Here is a 20,050-nt window from a genome sequence, read left to right on the forward strand (position 1 = left end):
AGTAATTTCATTGAGATAAGAAAAAAATACGAAGTGTCGGACGAACATTAGAAGTTAGAAGTGCGTCTTAGGGCAAGTGCAACGGGGAGATTATAATGGGGTTCTTAAAGCCAAAAAAATATAAAAATAATGATAAAGCAGAAAGAAAAGTAAGAGACGATTCAAAAAATAGGTCCGTAAACTTTGACTGGTTTGCTTTTTAAACTCAAATAGCACTGCTTTTAATACTCATTTTGCCATTTGTCAATCTTTGACTGGTTTGCTTTTTTAAACTAAAAGAAAATTTGACTAAAAAGTTATGGATGAATAAAATTATTACTATTATTAGGATTAGAAATTGTCTTTTAGATGTTGCCCGTTGAGGATGCTCTTAACAGTTTGTTTTTTCACTTCTTCGCTACGCTTATATGTTTACTGGCCCACTTTGATTTAACATACATACCAACACATTGGATTTATAGCCCATTGAGTGCGCCGGTCACCGCCCGAACCTAGGTAGCAGGAGTGAGACCTGTGTACACTATGGCTATGGAGTAATCGAACTCCGATTAATTATTTGCCGATAAGGGAGCTCCCAGAGAAACATCTTTCTCACTATTCTTTAGTGACTAGTTGTTCAGTTGAATCTAGAGTCTCCCGTGAAGTAGATTCTCTCTGATCGAAACGGAGCTCTTCCTGCTAAATGAATCTCGTGAGGATCTGCTAGACTTAGTTTCCTATTAAGTTTCAGTTACATTATATTACTTGTTCAGATGAATCAAGAGTCGCCTGCGAAGTAGATTCTCTTTGATTGCAACGAACTATCTTGCTAAAAAAACCTGTGAGGCTGTGCTCTAAGCATAAATATCTGACCTGGACGAATTGATAGGATGATCTACGTTCCACTTCTCTGGCAAAGGGTGGGATAGTCTTGAAGGCGAGGTTTCTGGTTTCAGTTTTGTCTTGTAGGTTGACTGGTCTATCACTGTCTCATCCATCTTCGTACGCGAGAATCTTGCTCTTGTTCTTTGGTTTTCTAAATCAAAATGCGATTATGTTTCCTTCATTTCCATGTCGTTTGGGTGCTTTTACTTTCCTATAATCCGTTTGTTTCATGTGATGATCTCTGTGAGGAGCTGAGAGAAATTCATGGAGATCAGTTTGGGATATTTATGAAGATGAAGAGAGTTATCTAAGATCAGGCTGTGAAGAATCTTTCAATCGATCCACTTTGTTGTTTGGTATTGGTAGAAGATATCTATGACATGGACTATGTCAATCCAATAGAGAATCCAACAAGTCAACATGCCATGCTAACATCATATGAAAAAGACACGTTGAAAGCTTTTTCTAATATTGTTGTGACGTTTAAGAATGTGATTATCCATTTAACATGTGTTGGAATTATCCAAATAAGGACCTTGACACAAAGCAACAATATATTTGGTGGTGTGAAGAATTTTGTCACCGGCTAGTTAGGCAAAGTAGAGAATTGTATTGCTGGAAGGTTAAGAAAAAGAAAGTTTTGGAATCGAAGACAATGGTTAAAATTCGAGGACAAATCTTTTTCAATCTGATCCAGATAAATGTTTAAAGGATATGGATATGAGCACTTGAACATGTTTCTTCCATTAACCATTATGTTATATGATTGTTAGTCTTTAACATGAACAACTAGTCACTGAATGTCACTGGAGAATAGTGAGAAAGTTGTTTCTCTGGGAGCTCCCTTATCGGCAAATTAATCAGAGTTCGACTACTCCATAGCCATAGTGTACACATGTCCCACTCTTGCTACCTAGGTTCGGGCGGTGACAGGCGTTAGGAAACCGGATATACAGAGTCGGGGATACTTAGGTCTCGGCGGTCACCGGCGCACTCAATGGGCTATGAGTCCAATGTGTTGGTATGGATGTTAAATCAAAGTGGGCCAGTAAACATATAAGCGCAGCAAAAAGGTGAAAACTAAACTCTTTGATTCGTCTAGTGACTTTTTTTTTTGGTAATAAATATGTAAGGGTTGCAATTTGGTGGGTTTTGTATTTGTTTGTTTCGTGCATGTTCTTAGTTTACTTTTGAGGGAGTGAACTCTTGTATCTTTGTCTTCTTTCAGGCGGTGGCGAACTCTACATCAGCTACTTTCTTGATAGTTGTTGGTAGTGAACTGATTCAGAAGTATTTGGGAGATGGTCCCAAGCTTGTGAGGGAGCTTTTCAGAGTTGTCGATGACCTTTCACCATCAAGCGTCTTCATAGATGAGATCGATGTTGTTGGTATGAAGCTGTAATTCAAAAACTTGCACAGAAACATGTTTCATAACCTATTATCAGTAAACTAATGTTAGATTGTGATAAAACAGGTATGATGCTAACTCAGGAGGCTAAATGTGATGTATAAAAATGGAAAATACATGCGGCTACACTGTGATAGGTTTCAAAATCTGCAGGAAAGAGATGAAGATGAAATGACTAAAATACATACGGGTACACTGTTGTTCCGGGAAAGTGGACACAACTACTACACCATTATACTTTTATTACTTTCATTGAAATTATACACTAAATATCGATAAAAACCTATGAAAAGAAATCTCCGACTAATCCCCGATTTATCTCCGCTTTTTTGTTAAGTCGCTAGGCCCGGGTCGACCGCCCGATTCATGCCTAGCGCAATCTAGAACATGGTTAATACCTAATGAATATTTTTTTTCAAATATTTCCATCTTCTTCTAAATAAACTAAATAGTCAAAGGGTCCTTCTACCTTTTAGAAATTATGTTTTTATTAATTATTAAGTATTTAAAATAAAAAAATCACATAATACTTTCTATAAACACGTAATCAATATATAATGGACAGCTCAGATTTCGTTATTTTTAACTCACAAATAATTGGTCAATATATGCAAAAACCGAATTGTGCTAATTGGTGTATAAAATTTGAATATATTATGTGTTGATGTATGTTTTAGCACATGATCAAAGTGTATGTACTGATCGGAACCGCGACACTCTGTTGATGTATGAATCAACCGATTTCTCCGTAATAGAATCAGTTTTAGTGGTCCTAAGGGCATCTTCATCCCCACTCCATAATTTACTTCAAAATAGAGTGGGAAATAGAGTATGAACAAAAAATAAAAAATTTCTCCATTTATGGAGTAATCACTTTTTTGTTTTTTAACTACTCCATTTTTCAGACCATTTTATAGCAAATTATGGAGTGAGGATGGAGATGCTCTAATGTCTCTATTTTTTTTTCTAAAAGAGTCCCAACGCTATTTCTCAACCACAACTATAGAACAAGATTAAACGTCATCTCAAAACGCATTCATAAACGAAAAAGAAGTCAATTACAATCATGAAACCCAAGGTGTGTCCATAAATGTATTCAGCTTCAAAGCTAATAGTAGTCTCGGTCAAAACAGATAATGGTTTGACCAAAAAACAGATATTATCTTATCATACAAGTAAAGCATAAAATCCAAACATTCTATGTATAAAAAGAAGTTTGCAACTATTTAATTTCGTTAGCAAAAAAAAAAGGAAAAAAAAACACATACAGAACGAACCAAAACAAAAGGATCAAAATGGCTTTAAGCAGTAAACGTGTTTTTCTTGTGTTCTTATCTCTCACTGTTCTCTTGGAAAATTTAAATTATAAAATTTGTATTTTCTACGTGATATTATATATATCGTCTTATATATGTGCCCGTGCATACTATATACGCTTTTATTGCTACAATATATCAGAATAATGCATTACAATTTAGAGAAAGAGATTCATGTTTAAGGATTATTATGTTTCTAATTACGACACTATATATAGTTTTTGTAAACAACTTATAATTGCAGAATTTTCAAAAGCTCAAGGTAAAGGGAGACCGATCGTGATAGGTACATGCTATAAATTTCCACACTGCAATCAGACTTGCGTTGAATCAGATTTTTCTGGTGGAAAATGCGTCCCTTTACCACCCCCTGGCATTAATTTTGTATGTGTTTGTTATCCAAAATCTTGAGGATATTGCATTAGTGTTATAATATTTTTAATTAAAAAGGTCGCCGAAAACAAACAATTCGAAATAAAAATTTATCAACTTTGTATTATGTTATAAGCCCAAATGGGCAAATGCAACAACTCGTATTCAACTCTATAGTTCCATATCGAAAGTCCAACAATAAACATGTGTCTTCCAAGAGAGAACCATCAGAATGTCGCTGCTGCTCCCACCGACATTCCAGTGTCGCCATCTAACCGTCGTCACTGCCGCAAGGCGACGTCCGACGGTCCGAGTATGAGTATCGTTGCAACACCTTTAGCAAACCCTAGAGATTTTAGATTATCGAAAATAAAATATTCTTCAAAGCACTTTCAACCCAAACATCGGCGAAAAGGCTCAAAATTTATTAACTCTACATTAAATCAATTTGAAAAAAATCCCAAACCACTTGAGTTAACTCTTTGATCAGTCAGAGAACCTTCACTCTATATATTAAGTTCATGTATGAAGAGCAACAAATATGTATGTTGATATAATATTTAAAAAAATAAGTATTAGTATAGTTTTGTGCTGAAATTTTTTTGAAAGATTACTAATCCGGATATTTTTAATACTCGTGAATGTTATATATATATATATATATATATATATTTTTTTTTTTTTCCAGTTGACCACACATTTACATAGATAGAGTAAATGCACAAAACCAACCTCACACACCAACCTCACAAACACTACTTTGAATTGCTGCAATGTCAGTTTTATAATAAGTTCGGCTGTTTTTTGTTTCCCTTCTGACGTTTTTTTTTAAATTTCCCCTCCGAACTTGGAAGTAACACACTTATTTCGACTTTAATATTTCACCACCCAACTGCCCAAACACGAAATTGATTACACTTATAAATCGGAAATATTTCAAGATAGAAAAAAGTTATAGATTGACTTACGTAAGTGTTGTCCGATAAGTACTACAGTATATCGTTTTCGTCTGTATCATTACTTGTTGTATCTAGTAGATGTTATACTAGCTTTGACTGAAATGTATTGTTAGCAAGAAAAGAGTGGAGTAAAACTTTTTTTTTGCTGAGATACTCTATATTTGGCCAATCAGGTGAAAACATTTTTCTTCTCATTTTTTTTAAGAGCATCTCCAATCCTATTTCATTTTTTACTCCAAACATTATTTTGAAATAAAATCTTTTTCAACTCCACTTCATTTTCAACTCCAAAATGGAGTATTAGCTAGGATTACTCCATTTAATCTTACATGTTACTCCATTTTGGAGTTGAATTTTTTTATTTATAAAATGGTCTTTTGAATTTTTAATTTTTTAAGTTTTTACTTAAATAATATTTAACAATGATACAATAACATGAAATAAAATAGGATATTCAACAAAAATATTATTTAATAATTTTACATAAATATTAAAAAATATTTTAAAAAAAAACAAAACAAACATAAATAAGTATAAGCTATTATTTATAATTATTAAGAATATCCGATTTCAAATTTTTTCTTGCTCGATTTAGAAATATCAAAGATAAAGAAGCTCGTTTTTCATTACTAAATGCATTAGTTGATCATTTGTGAGAAAAATATTCTAATGCTCGTTACTGAACTAACATATATATATATTAATAATTTATTGTAGTTTTAATAATAAATCTTTAATTTAGATAATTTAAAATTCAAGTAATTTTAGTAACCATAAAATAGTTGGAGTTAATTGGTAAAATTTTATAAATATAAGGTATTATTTATAATTATTAATAAAATACAAATATAATTATTTTAGAATATTATTTTTGAAGCAAAAAAAATGAAGTAATACATTGGAGTAAAATTTTAATTCCATTTTGGTGTTGTACTATTTTGGAGTAAAAAATGGAGTAATACATTAGAGATGTTAGGGCATCTTCATCCGTACTCCATTTTTTCCTCTAAAATGGAGTGAAAGTGAATATGAAGTTAGGAATGCTCCAACCCAACTTCATATCTCACTACATAATGAAATTTACTTCATAAATGGAGTAATCTATTTTTTGTTTGTTCATCACTCCATTATGGAGTAAGAAATGGAGTAAGATTGTAGTAATTTTACTCCATTTTTACTGTTACTCTATTTTGGAGGAAAAAATGGAGTTTTACATTGGAGATGCTCTTAGAACATCTACAATGAAAATCCTTAAGGGGGAGTTCTTAAGGAAAAAATAATTAAATAATCAGTGGATCCCACCAAAAGCTAAGGATTTAATCTTTAAAATGCCTAAATAAGGACTATTTCTTAATGAATCATTGCACTATTTGCGGGTCTCCACGACATGTGGCTACCCGCGATTGGTTGATATTTCTTTTATCTAAAAAAGAGAAAAAATAATAATACTTCAAAAATCAAAATATATTTTTTCTAAAGACTCTTCTATAGGTAATACCATTGCGGGTGCTCTTATAATCTATACTATTAGAGCATAATCTATAATAGGATTCTGTCTTAGATTTTCAAGTTATTTACAAGGCTATGCCATTATCTTTTTATTTCTCACCTATAATTAAATTTGTTTTAGAAAAATTGTGGTTTGCATTAAAGTGATCATAACAATTCTCAACAAAAATATAGGAACTTCCAAATAACTTCGGCAACATATATGCCATTAACTACACAACAATCAAATCCTATTTAATTCATTGGTTACCGAATTTTATATTTTTGATTTAGTACCCACGATCTTTTTTTTTTTTTTTTTGTCAAAGTTTTTTTTTTTTTCACTGGTTTTCGTATTAAAAGGAAACAGAGGAATACAAACATAAACAAAGTGTTGACAAAAACAAACATAAACAAAGAAAACAACAGAAAAATACAACTTGAATAAAAAGGAAAAAAGAAACAACAATTCCGAATTGATTCAACCCACGAAGGGGATAACAATAGCTCAAAAGATGGAATCGAGTAAAATGGTACGACAAGCAACAGTCAGCTAAAGGATGGTCAGACACACAGACAAGTAGCGTGAGCATACTCCGGGCCTTGCATCCTATTCACCTTCTACCTGCTGTTAATCCAGAGAGGAGCCAAGGCTACCTCACTCTCAACCACACTTATACTACTACTGTCAATTAAGCACATAAAAACTGGGCTGCAAAGGAAGCTACCTTGGCAATGGTGGGAGAGCATCTGTACGGAAAGAAAAGGAGACCTCCTGACGAAGCAACCAACTGACCACCTTGTCACTGGGATGGAGGATCACCAAAACACGCCATCTCTGAGAAGCTAGGGAACTTCGAAGACCCGCGAAGCAAACCAAGCTCCACACGTGCTCCTAACTCTAAGAACTAGAGTAGGTTCTTTACTTTACCTGAGAAACGTGGACCGACGGAGATAGACGGAGTCCACAAACCAATGAAGCACTCTAAACTCGAAACCATGATCCGGGATTGTGCAGTAACCGGAAAGGCTTCACCACCAGCAAAAGCCGAAGGGAGTGGAAGACAAAGGATGGAGAGGGGGTTGATAAGCCGTCGCCTGAGAACCATTCTCCGAACGCCAGCAACAAAACCAAACCCACCTCACGCGCCACCGGGATTCAAACAAATGACACCGCCATAAAAGAGTACACCGACGCGCGCCTTGGAAATAAAGTCCAAAGACCACCTTGAGGACAGAAGAAGGCGTCTCCCTCGCCGAGACACCAAGGCAATGGAGAGGAAACCGACGACCACCACACCTCACCAACCAAGAACCGCAAAGAGATCTGAGTCGGGAGAGTCAGATCCACCACCCACGCGCCTCCTAAGCTGGATAAACACCAAAACGGACAAAAGAGCTCCGATAAGAATTATTCACCCAAAAAGCCGACTCTTAACTCTTCCCTGCTTCCTGCAACCTCGTCGAAACACCGGAGTAAGCCGACGCCAAAAGGATTTCATCCCCGGGGCCCCAGATCTGGAAATCCGAAATCAATCGGACACTCTAGGGTTTCAAACATATCGGAGAGAGAAAGAGGGAAGAGGGAAGAGCAACGATAAAATAGGAAGGGGACGAAGGAGAGCCACCGACGGCGTCACGAGGGACAACCGCCGGAGGAAGCGAAGCTCAAGATCTGTGTGTGTGTTTTTTTTTTTTTTTCCTGAGAGAGATTTTTTACTTAGCAAATTGAAGAGTCACCAATTAAACTGAAATTGGTGTTCCCACGATCTTATCTTCCTCAATGAATCGTCTACTTCTGCAGAGAAATATGGAGTGAAGTTTTTTTTATTATTACTTTTTTTCTAATTTTCTTTTGGTAAGACCAAACAGCATATATATGTCGGAGAAGCTGGATTACTCGTGGGATATCACGGATTTATAGATTGAAGCCCATTTAAATACTTGACTTTTGTTGACAAAAATTTGAAAACCAATTTTAAAAACAGTAAAACAGAAATAGTTGATTCAAAATTTTCTTTGTATACTTGACTTTTGTTGACAAAAATTTGAAAACCAATTTTAAAAACAGTAAAACAGAAATAGTTGATTCACAATTTAAAATATGCTATGAAAAAGATATTTGATATTACTTTGTAAAAATAATAGTTTACAAGAACCTAAGAATACTAATACAAGGAACTTTTTATTAAAAAAAACAACTCTTCACACCAATGAAAATTATGTCTCCACACCGATGAAAATTTGTCAGACATAAAACATCAACACAATAAAAAATAGAAAAACTCTTTCAAATAGCTATTTTTAAGTTTTTATCAAAAAAAAGTTCTAAAAAAAGAAAGTAACCAAAATAACTTTTTTTATTTTGAAATTTTTAATATTTATGTTTTATTTTTTAAAATTTGAAACGTTATTCCCAAAAGCCCACCCATTAACTCTAAATCCTAAGTCTAGATTAGTTAACCCTAGGGTAAAAATATAGTTTTACCTTTTAATAAAATTTCTTTTGGTCATTTTTTACAGTGAGAGCTATTTTGTGACAAAAATTTAAAAAGAATATCTTACCGAATTTCTCTTAAAAATATTTGTTATATCAAATAATGAACTTCTTCTTCAGCTACGTAGTAAATGTATTTCGTTTCGTCCAGCTAACTTCAACTTCTTCTTTTTTTGAACTACGAGCTAACTTCAGCTTTAAAAGAGACTTCTCTAGCTTTTGGTAGTTGTAATTGAAACTTGTGTGTGTGTGTGTGTACTTATTTTTGCAACAATTGAAACTTGCATGATTCATGGTCATGGAGCACGAATAGTTTGAGCGTCCACCGTATATAGACCCTGCTAGAAAACAGCTCAAGCAGTGCATTATAGTGCATTCACCGTATAATAAGATACTCCACCGACGATATTGTCGAGTCACACGACTCTCTAGTAATCTCTTGATGTTAAACAGTAGTATATTGTTTCAAATTTATTTGTTACACACCTTTTTAATGAAATTTTGTTAAACTATTTTAATACAGTTAGATTTAGTTCAGGAAAATAAACAAATATTTAACAATATTTTTTTTTGAAATGTAAAAATTTTAACAATATTTGTATTTATTTATGGGTCTTTTTATTTATATGGGGTATAAAAGCTGTAGACTGTTGGCAAGAAGCAAATAACTCAAGCATGTATAATCTCTCGTTCATAATGGTTAAAATATATAAGTTTTTTCAAAAAAAAAATGGTTGATAAATATATCGTTCATATAAATGATATTTGCTTAGTCTACAGAACTAATATTTTTTTCCCTTACAATGGAATCGCACGGTAAGAGGAGCTTTTGTTTTTCGTCGACTTTTACAAAAGAATTCTAAGGCTGATATTCGTGCGGTCCTGCATGCTAACTACAATTACATGAATATCTTGGAGCACAAGAATCACTATTTTACCTCACCCAAACAAAATAAATACTCTATTTATTGATAGCACAAGTATTATCTCAAGTAATTAATAACAAACAGCATGAAAAAAACAAGCAAAGACTTAAACATAACATCGGGAAAATAAAAACTTACAACATTAGAAAACTGATACAAACATTATAAACCCTTGGATCGATCTTTGGTTTATATAGAAAAACGTTTTTAATATCAAGGGTGAGGTAGAACGCCACCGCAATCGCTTCCACCGCCAATTCCTCCCAAACCACCGACTCCGCCTACACCGCCGAGTCCACCTACACCGCCGAGTCCACCTACACCGCCGAGTCCACCTACGCCGCCAAGACCTGAACCACCACCTATTCCACCACCGAGACCCGAACCACCCCCTAGACCACCAACACCACGGAGACCACCTACACCACCTCCAAGACCACCAATTCCGCCGCCTACTCCACCTACAGGTAGAACTCCGGCGACACCACCAACTCCACCGGCTACACCACCAAGACCTGTCCCAACACCACCAACTCCAGCAGCTCCACCGACGCCAGCAAACGCAACAAAGTTCTTTTGGTCTTCAAGACCAGCTCCGACATTCTTGGCCGGTACCGGTCTTGTGGCGGTGACGGAATGAGCCACCGTGAGAGCAACGAGGAACACGGCTAAACACTTAATTGCCATCTCTTGTTACTCTTTATGTAAACCAACTTTGTTGTGTGTTATTTAGCAAAAAAAAAAAAAAAAAAACTTTGTTGTGTGTTTTTGCTAAGTAGAGAGAGTAGTGAAGAGTGCATAAGACATTGGGAGGCTTATATAGGAGAATGAATGGTTACAATTAGGGTTATAAAGATAGATGGAGATAAGTTGTAATTTGTAAACGAATGTTGGACTATCTCATATCTTATTTGTTCGATGCAGAATCATCCACGTAAACAGTTACTTTTACTTTTACTGCTCTATTGTATGCAGTTAGAATTAGGGTTATCAATTATAAAGTGACAAATTGAGCAGATAAGTTATAAAATTTCGTATTGGTTTTCTTAGCGTTAACATCTAGAGACTAGAGCTAAGTGATATTAAACCAATTTTCTCGTTTAAATAGTCTTTCTTTGCGCTCTTGGGATTTTACCACCAGAGTTTTTATCGTTTAACTCGAATATGTTTCTATATATTAATATATATTAGAGATACAAACGTATTTTTGCGTCGTTAACGTACGCAGATTAGATTTGACGTCAAAGTTTTATAATCATGAGTCTCATATAAGGAACGATCAATGTGTATCCAAAACTCTGCCCTTTAGTTCAGATGTAGATATATTATATACTTATGAAACTGATATTCATTCCAAATATGTAGATAATATATAAAAGCGAAAATGTAATGTAAATAGTAATATTCCACAATACTATATATAAAACACAAGTGCAATAAATGGGAGCATGCAGAGCATGTGGCTGCATCCAAAGCCCCAAGTAAATAGAGCATGTAAATACATTGAATAGACAGGTTTGAAGGCAAAAAAAAAAAAAAGAGTAATATGGAGATTAACAAAATTTAAAAGTAATATTTAGAAGGGTTAGAAACAATCTTTTTCATATTTTAAGCACACGGACTTGGATTTAGGATCCGTATATGGTCAAAATCTTTTTGAAGGAGTTGAGATACATCTGAGTAATAATTCATAACTGAACTACACACCCAAAACAAGTGGAATATAAATGGTCACTGAAAATGTAAATGATCACGAGATTCCGACAAGTAGCAATATTATTCTATCCAACGCATCATAATGCATCTGCAACATTAAGAATGACAGCGTGAATCCAGTTAAAATAGTTGTTCGCTGGACAGCGTTGGACGTTACTTATAGTTCAATTATTTCACCTCCTTTAATGCTCTTTTCTCCTCTTACCAAAAGAGTTTCATTACAATCGTAGTCTCTCTTTTCTTGGGATTATTAACTCACAAAGTATACAAAAAAAACTTGATGAATGAGCTTAATACATTTGAAACAGGTTATAAATTTACTGTTATATTTTATATTTTGAAAAGTTTTGAACATGATATTGTTTATTTATGTGAAACTGGTCATTCTATTAATGTTACTTTCACAAGTAGATCCATGAAAAACATTTGAAAAATATCTTGGTAGTTGGACTCATTAAACATGACTCGGATTTTATGAATATTGTTTTCACAGTTAGATTCATCATTTTATATTTGCATCTATGTAGAATGTGAAAGCTAAACACCAATAGCCCAAAGTGAATAAAAATCCAAGATCACAAGCTTTAAGACTACTAACTATATATATTACTATAGTTTTTGTCAAGTTGGCCCATGGACCCCAATTTTCATTGGGCCAGGCCTGTTTATTGTATAAGCTAATACGGCCTTCTTGCTCGTACTGGGTTTGGTTGCTTATGACAAGAATGGCTAAGCAGACAATGTACTTGACGCCTGATTTGTCTTGATCAAAAGCCAGATCTTTATCCGATTCAGTCACCAAACTCTAACTTAGTTTTTCATTTCCACAAGCTCATCAAACGCTCTGGGTGAAAAAACAAAACTTGGGTTGTTGTTGTTGTTAAGCTATGGCTAAGAAGATTGGAGTGACGATGGAAGTTGGGAACGATGGTGTTGCTGTGATCACCATCTCGAACCCTCCTGTTAACTCTTTAGCAAGTCAAAGTAAAAAAAAAGCTCAATACTTTGGAATCATTTGACGATTTTTTAATCTGAAAGTTGCTTTCTTTTTGAGCTGATCTTTGACTTTTGTGGGATTCTTCAGTTATATCTGGTTTGAAGGAGAAGTTTCAAGACGCTAATCAGAGGAGTGATGTTAAGGCCATCGTGTTGACCGGTAAACAAATGTGAATTTGAGTTTCTTTTGAAGGGTTGTTCTTTTGAGTGTTGGATCATGTGTAGCACAGTCTTCTGTGTTCTTTCTTTAAGCTAAAGATTGAAAGTTTTGAACTTTCGTGTCTCAGGGAACGGTGGAAGATTTTCGGGTGGTTTCGACATCAATGTCTTCCAGCAAGTTCACAAGACTGGTAAGAAAGTTTATTTCTTTTGTGAAGCTTACTGTGCGTCTGTGTTTTGACAAAATATGGTTTCTTGTTAGGGGATATATCGCTTATGCCTGAAGTATCCGTTGACCTTGTGTGCAACCTGATGGAAGGTATTAATTAACTTTGGTTTAGCTTGATATGTTTCTCAATGATAGTCTGCAACTATTGCACGTTGTGATGTTTGATGCTGTTTTTTTTTTGGTTATTACAGACTCTAGGAAGCCGCTTGTTGCTGCAGTTGAAGGACTAGCTCTTGGTGGTGGTTTAGAACTGGCAATGGTGAGGCTTTTCAAGTTTATTTTTTCCCCCTTGCGCTATTAAAAGTATCTTCTTTTTGTTGATTTCTTGATTGTTCTTTTAGGCGTGTCATGCTCGAGTGGCTGCTCCAAAAGCTCAACTAGGCTTACCAGAGCTGACACTTGGGATTATTCCTGGTTTTGGAGGTATACATTTGTTTGATCTTCTTTCAATAGTACTTGGTAATTAATCAAAGCTAATTGTGTCTGTGAAGGAACCCAACGTCTTCCTAGATTGATAGGCCTTGAGAAAGGAACTGATATGATACTGGTAAGCCTGGCGTTTTTGGCAGTTACTAACAGTTTCATTACCAAGTTTGGTTTGCTGAGAATTTTGTTAACTTTTGTCAGCTTTCAAAGTCGATATCCTCAGAGGAGGGGCAGAAACTGGGTCTTATTGATGCGTTAGTGCCGCCTGGAGATTTGTTGACCACGTCCAGGAAGTGGGCTCTAGACATTGCATGTGGACGTAAACCTTTTTTGCGGTCACTGCACAGGACGGACAAAATTGGTTCTTTATCTGAAGCTCGTGCTATATTGATGAAAGCAAGACAACTAGCCAAGAGGATAGCCCCAAATATGCCTCAGCACCATGCTTGCATTGAGGTGATTGAAGATGGAATCATCCATGGAGGATATAGTGGGGTTCTTAAGGTAAACTCTCTGTTAACTAGAAAAGCAAGACTGCTTGATTGGGGTAGTTTCCTAGTTTAGTATATATCTGAACTCCTTGATTCACTATGCAGGAAGCAGAAGTTTTCAAGCAATTAGTACTCTCAGACACTGCAAAGGCTCTTGTTCATGTTTTCTTTGCACAGCGTGCAACATCAAAGGTGAGATTGGACAAACCTTTTAATTCTCCTAAAGCTGTAGTTTTCTTACTGTGTTTGTATCTTCTTGTAATTCTAGTTTCCACATTCAACCTTCATCATTAGCTTCTTTTAAAACACTTTTTTCAGGTGCCTAAGGTAACTGACGTTGGATTGAAACCTAGACCGATGAAAAAAGTTGCAGTGATTGGTGGAGGTCTGATGGGTTCTGGAATCGCTACTGCTCTTCTTCTAAGCAATATAAGAGTCGTGCTCAAAGAAATCAATTCAGAGTACCTTCTCAAGGGAATAAAATCAGTTGAAGGTTCTTATCTCTATCCAGAACATATCCAATTGCTACTTACTAGAAGTATCTATCTTGGTCTTAATAGATGAAATGAAGTGAGTTTTTTCTTGTGACAGCAAATCTCAAAGGCTTGGTTTCTAGGGGAAAACTGACACAAGATAAAGCAGGCAAGGCCTTCTCTTTGCTCAAGGGAGTACTCGATTACACAGAGTTCAAAGACGTGGACATGGTCATAGAGGTCTGCTTTCAACCCCCTTACTGTTATCTCTCCTTCTCTTTGATTTCAAGTATCCAAAATCTAGCTAGTTCTATGAGAGAGTCAACTAGTGTATAGATGTTTCCTCTGACTATAAGGCCTTGCTCCTGGTACCTTTTTTTCAGGCAGTGATTGAAAACATTCAGTTGAAACAAAAGATATTCAAAGAAATCGAGGAGGTCTGTCCACCAAATTGCATTTTGGCTAGCAACACATCTACTATCGACCTCAATGTAATCGGAGAAAAAACTAACTCGAAAGATCGCATTGTTGGCGCACATTTCTTCAGGTCATTCTTCAATATCAGCAAGAGTTTTTATACTTTTTGTATTTGTAGTGTAATCAAAAGAGTTTTATCTTTTTATAGCCCGGCACATCTGATGACCCTTCTGGAGATTGTTCGCACAGAGAACACTTCTGCTCAGGTGATTCTTGATCTCATGGCACTTGGAAAAGCCATAAAGAAAGTCCCCGTGGTGGTTGGAAACTGCATAGGCTTTGCAGTGAATAGAACATTCTTTCCGTATTCACAAGCTGCACACATGTTGGTCAATCTAGGCGTTGATTTGTTCAGAGTAGACAGCGTTATCACCTCTTTCGGCTTGCCATTAGGCCCTTTCCAGTACATCTCTCCTTCTTGTCTCGTTGTGTTGATGTATGACTATCTCAGCAACTGAAGACAGCTTTTAACTTCTCAGGCTAGGTGATTTGGCTGGACACGGGATTGGCATAGCAGTTAAAGACATATATGCCAAGGCCTATGGTGACCGAATGTTCGTCTCTCCATTGACTGAGCTTCTGCTTAAAAGCGGGAGAAATGGTATGTCATTGCTCTTGCATTTGCAGATCTCTCATCTGCTCATTTATAAAAATATGGTGCTTTCAGGGAAGATCAACGGGAGAGGATACTACATTTACGAGAAGGGAAGCAAACCAAAACCTGATTCATCAGTGCTTTCTGTTGTTGAGGAATCAAGGAAACTTACCAATATCATGCCTGGTGGGAAGGTGAGGAAGCCTTGTCCTTCTTAACTTCATGCACATTTGGGTCCATTTTTTAATATAATGTATCCTTGTCCTTGTTCTGCAGCCTATAACAGTAACTGATAAAGAGATCGTTGAGATGATCTTGTTCCCTGTGGTTAACGAGGCCTGCCGTGTCCTAGATGAAGGAGTTGTGATCCGAGCCTCAGACTTGGACGTTGCTTCTGTCCTCGGAATGAGTTTTCCTTCTTACCGGTGAGGACTCTTTGTTTTGTCTGTCACTAAGATATATGGTGATGATTATTTCTTATGGTAAAACATTTTGTATCTTCCTTGTTGCAGCGGGGGACTTCTTTTCTGGGCAGACACGGTTGGACCGAAGTACATATATGAAAGGCTGAAGAGATTGTCGGAGACTTATGGTGGCTTTTTCAAACCATCAAGGTATCTGGAGGAAAGGGCAACGAAAGGAATGCTTTTGGTAAAGTCTTCTCAACTTTTCTTTTCAATTTGTGATGTGGCAAGAGAACACAGTTTTCAACCAAGTTTATAGACAAATCTATTGATGATATGAGAATAGAAGTTTAAGGTGAATGATCAAATGGTTCCATCTGCTGAAATCACCGGTTAACATTGGACCTTGAATTCAATTGCCAATCATATATAAACAATGTCTTGAGACCAAGCCATTGGGTTGTAGGATTGTTTTTGTAGTGTGGATAGAACAAAGAATATAGACGCTTACTTATAGCTATGAAATAGATGTATCCAAGCTTATGAATGCATCAGTTTTATTCATTTTTCCTGTCTTTTGCATAGTATTTTTTGATGAAATCTCTGTTTTTTCTGGCTGCAGAGTGAACCTAAATCGTCGAGGTCTCGACTGTGAGTGCACAAAAAAAGAGAGTTTAAGAAGAAGAGAGTTGGAACATGTTTAAGCAGGAGAGGCTGAAAGTGTTAGTCACTAAATGAGAATAAATCACTCTTATTTCAAAGATTTTTCTTTTAAACAGTAGAAAAGCGAATTGTTATGTTCTTAATAAAAATGTTTGTAGTGACTGACATCGTTCTCAGATATGTTTACTTGTTCTGGTCATAGAAAATATTGACACATTTACATCTTTTTGTAAAATTAGGGATATATTATTACTCTTATGTTGATCTCAAATTCTACAGCAGAAGAAGCAACAAAGAACACATCAAACTAACTAGTAATATAAAACTCTGTGTAGTAAAGAAACAAAGCTCTGCAAAATCTACACCAGCCAGGGGCTTTGGAGAGTAGACTTAAAGAAGAAAAGGAAGAGTGAAAAGTTGTGTCTATTATTCTCTAATTCACCTGCCAATGTGGCGGTGGTGAGGCGGATCTCACCATGTTGTTTATGTTCTCTCTGGTAAACTTATTGTTGTCCTACGTAGAGTACACTTTATTTGACTCAGAGGTGTCTTTATTCTCCTCTAGAGCTGGAGGTTTATGAGGATGATGACTGCTTGAGGTATCTGTTGTGGTCGTCGGCTGCACCAGTTGTGGTTTGTTGAGTGCAGGTTGAGTAGTGGTTAGTGAAGCTCCATTTACAACTGGTGGTCTTTGCTGAATCCCATTCTCGGTTTTCACAGTCACCGTTGGAACTGTTGAGGGTGACTGTATATGGCTTCTAGCTAAATATGAACACTTTGATTCTGCAAAACAAACAAAACTTAACTAACTTTAGAGAAGAGAGCTTCTTCTATGCGTTCTGTTCTGAAGTAAAAGAAGCAACTGTACCTTTGAAATCTGCGTAAGAGATAAGTCGAGTAAGGCAATCTCTGAACTTGGTTAACACCACTCTCTCCTTCTCTGCGTAAATCTCTGACTGCCCCTGTGAGTTTGTTCCGCAGCCACCAGGGTCCACTGAACCATTAGGTTCAGCTGCTGCCACCATGAAGAGACTGTCTTGTTCATCACACATCAAAGCCAAAGTTGCTGGAGATAGCGGATCTCCTTTAGAACCATCAGCTTGACTTCCATCAGTTTTATTGCCTTGTGAGTTATAAGAAGCTAAAGATGTTTCTGTTTGATCTTCAACCCGTTTCTCTGTTTCATTTCTTCTATCTAAGAAACATTCAAAGGGAGATCAACGAATAATACACATAGAGCTAAGACCTCAGCAATAAGAGTTTTTTCACTCAAAGTTTCACCTGTTAATGTCTTTGTTGTTTCTCCAGCTACAGCGACCAAAACTGAGCAAAGTGCTTTCACATCTTGCGGTTGGATTATCTCTGCTAAGAGAGACCTACAAATAAAATACACCATACAAGTCAGTTTTATGCAGCTCTTTGGATCAACTATATAACTTGTGAACACTGAACACCAGAAACTTCACCTATATACAAACTTTGATGGAGCTGATGAATTGCCACCAGCCCTAGAAACATTTGCCGGAGATGTAGTTGAGGTTGGGCCACTAGTTCTTCCATTACTTGCCTAATTATACCATTAACAAGATTTCAATTCACCAAGCAATGGATACCAAAACGCATGTAAGACTAGTTTGGGAAGTTGTGAACCTGTTGAAACTGGCCAAGTCTATGCATAGACGAATCATTGGTCGCTTGGTTGAAAGAAATATCTTGACCCTTCCTTCTCTTAGGTGCTGGGAAAGGAGCAAAGCCGGAAGAACCAACAGCTCCAGTAATGGCTGCATTTGCTGCTTGCTGGAGATAAGCCATGTTGTTGGCATGTTCACCATGAAACAAAGCTTGTCTCTCTTCACTTCCCTCAAAGTTTTTGCAACCTAAACATCTACAGTTCTCTGAACAAAGAACGTTTGCTTGGAAACACTCACAATACTTCTTAAGACATCCTGATTTCTTGCAGTGGCATCCTTTGTTATGTTTCCCTAACAACACAATCTCCTCCTGCAAAAAAAGAGACAAATCTCAACAGGTTTAAGTCTTCTAACAACTGAAAAATGTAATTGTTTTTTTAATCAGCAACGTTGAGTAAGCCTTAAACAGCTTGAGTACCTTTTTATCCCTCACACCATGCGGACTGCTAGCGATTTTGGGTCTGAATGCATTTGGATTCCGGTCCAGAGTTGCTTCCACAGCATCTCGTCTTGCGGGTTCGTTATCAACATTGTTGAAACAGTTGAGACAGTTACAACCATCACAGTATGTTCCGGCCGCAAAGCACTCACAGTACCTGATGCATCAGAGTCATAGAATATCGAGGTGTTAAACTAAAGCCGAATCAGAAACTGTTGATGCACAAATCCACAACTAACAACAGAAAAAAAAAAAGTTGATTATCTAAACGTTCCAAGAAGTGCAGCTGAAAAAGGAAAATATATGAATATGCAATAGCTTGTGTAGTCTAAATAATCATAACTAACATGTCTAAGAAGCAATAATCCATAAATAAACAAGAGCATAACAAAGATTTGATAAATGCTTATTACAGTTTCAAGCAGCGTGAGAGTTTGCAGTTGCAGTGCTTCTTCTTTTGAGGGGTTCCATCTCTACCTTCCACAATAGGCGGCCTTGCTCTAGATTCTGGAGATTCCGGTGGCTTTCTGCTCAAAAAAAGAAATATTTGAAAAATTCAAAAACTTTTGTGGTTCTAAGAAAGATTCAATTAAACTCGTTTCGCCAATTACTTCAAAATGTTGAAGATTTAAAACCATTTTTCACCAAAAAGTTTGAATTTTTCTTCACAAAAAAAAAGAGTCAACACTTATCGAAGCAATTGAAAAAAACACTTACGGAAGGCTGATTGGCGCGTTAAGGATTTGTGATTGTGATTGTGATTGTGACGTCACCACTGGTAAAGCCGGTCGTGCCACCGGATGAAGCCGCGAGGGCGTTGTCGTCACCGGTGGAGTAACAGAGGGAGTGACGACGGTATGAGACTCTGAATAATGTTCATCGGAACCACCAGTGAAGTCGAGTTGCGTTGCTTCCTTCTTCGCCTGGAAACAAGACTCATCAGATACACCGTCCTTTTTTGGCGGGAAATCTCCTCCTCCTCCTCCGCCGCCGCCGCCCTCACCCATCTGAAAATTTTCAAATCTTAAAACTTTCCAAGGAACCCAGAAAAAAATTTCCTTTTCTATTTTCCCCCGACCGAGAAATTATCACAAATTAGCTCAAAGGAAATACAAAGGGGAAAACCCAGATCCGTATCCCGCGACGGAGCGCGAAGAAACAAGAAAAAGAACAGATTCGGCGGCTGTTAAAAAGCTCAGACGAGACTTTGAATTTTGATAAAGAGATAAGCTTTGAGAGAGAGAGAGAGATGGGAGAAATTAGGGTTCTATTGGGATTTAGCTCTCGAACAAAGACGATGACGAAAAGGAATTAAAAGGCGAACACTTTCGGTTTTTGTTCATCTTCTTCTTCTTCAACAGCATCTCTCTAACATGTTTTTTTTTGAAATTTTAATTTTTCTGGATTATATTCGACGGCTCGATTTTCGTAGTTTTCTGATGGTACGGATCTTGTTAAATA

The 20,050-nt window shown here is 36.4% G+C and overlaps 3 protein-coding genes across 3 annotated transcripts; 1 reads left to right on the plus strand and 2 right to left on the minus strand.

Annotated features, from left to right (window-relative positions):
* Window positions 1–9,843: 9,843 nt before the first annotated feature.
* LOC103834739 (glycine-rich protein 5) lies at window positions 9,844–10,639 on the minus strand. The gene has a single exon (XM_009110817.3). It carries the CDS (start codon window positions 10,515–10,517, stop codon window positions 10,044–10,046), a length of 474 nt encoding a protein of 157 aa, XP_009109065.2. The 5' UTR covers window positions 10,518–10,639; the 3' UTR covers window positions 9,844–10,043.
* A 1,652-nt stretch (window positions 10,640–12,291) lies between these two features.
* LOC103834740 (peroxisomal fatty acid beta-oxidation multifunctional protein AIM1) lies at window positions 12,292–16,679 on the plus strand. Its single transcript, XM_009110818.3, has 18 exons — window positions 12,292–12,530; window positions 12,631–12,702; window positions 12,830–12,892; window positions 12,964–13,020; window positions 13,122–13,189; window positions 13,272–13,353; window positions 13,422–13,477; window positions 13,558–13,860; window positions 13,953–14,039; window positions 14,166–14,340; window positions 14,439–14,560; window positions 14,704–14,867; window positions 14,946–15,200; window positions 15,277–15,398; window positions 15,465–15,586; window positions 15,669–15,817; window positions 15,905–16,043; window positions 16,419–16,679. The coding sequence occupies exons 1-18, from the start codon at window positions 12,434–12,436 to the stop codon at window positions 16,449–16,451; spliced, it is 2,166 nt and encodes a 721-aa protein (XP_009109066.1). The 5' UTR covers window positions 12,292–12,433; the 3' UTR covers window positions 16,452–16,679.
* A 76-nt stretch (window positions 16,680–16,755) lies between these two features.
* Window positions 16,756–19,945, minus strand: LOC103834741 (protein tesmin/TSO1-like CXC 5). Its single transcript, XM_009110819.3, has 8 exons — window positions 19,307–19,945; window positions 19,003–19,116; window positions 18,569–18,746; window positions 18,110–18,460; window positions 17,926–18,026; window positions 17,741–17,835; window positions 17,328–17,654; window positions 16,756–17,242 (listed from the first exon to the last, which is right to left on the minus strand). Exons 1-8 carry the CDS (start codon window positions 19,594–19,596, stop codon window positions 16,974–16,976), a joined length of 1,725 nt encoding a protein of 574 aa, XP_009109067.2. The 5' UTR covers window positions 19,597–19,945; the 3' UTR covers window positions 16,756–16,973.
* Window positions 19,946–20,050: the final 105 nt, after the last annotated feature.

This window comes from Brassica rapa, chromosome A08 (assembly GCF_000309985.2).
Source record: "Brassica rapa cultivar Chiifu-401-42 chromosome A08, CAAS_Brap_v3.01, whole genome shotgun sequence".
NCBI classification, from domain to species: domain Eukaryota; kingdom Viridiplantae; phylum Streptophyta; class Magnoliopsida; order Brassicales; family Brassicaceae; genus Brassica; species Brassica rapa.

What these genes read in the sequence shown, in the direction of transcription:
- LOC103834739 (XM_009110817.3), bottom strand. Translation starts at nt 10,517, where the DNA reads ATGGCAATTAAGTGTTTAGCCGTGTTCCTCGTTGCTCTCACGGTGGCT.
- LOC103834740 (XM_009110818.3), top strand. Translation starts at nt 12,434, where the DNA reads ATGGCTAAGAAGATTGGAGTGACGATGGAAGTTGGGAACGATGGTGTT. An exon ending in GTTGGCGCACATTTCTTCAG is followed by an intron (nt 14,868 to 14,945) that starts GTCATTCTTCAA and finishes ATCTTTTTATAG; the next exon opens with CCCGGCACATCTGATGACCC. An exon ending in ATATCATGCCTGGTGGGAAG is followed by an intron (nt 15,587 to 15,668) that starts GTGAGGAAGCCT and finishes CTTGTTCTGCAG; the next exon opens with CCTATAACAGTAACTGATAA.
- LOC103834741 (XM_009110819.3), bottom strand. Translation starts at nt 19,596, where the DNA reads ATGGGTGAGGGCGGCGGCGGCGGAGGAGGAGGAGGAGATTTCCCGCCA. An exon ending in AACGCGCCAATCAGCCTTCC is followed by an intron (nt 19,117 to 19,306) that starts GTAAGTGTTTTT and finishes TTTTTTGAGCAG; the next exon opens with AAAGCCACCGGAATCTCCAG. An exon ending in ATGGTGTGAGGGATAAAAAG is followed by an intron (nt 18,461 to 18,568) that starts GTACTCAAGCTG and finishes CTTTTTTTGCAG; the next exon opens with GAGGAGATTGTGTTGTTAGG.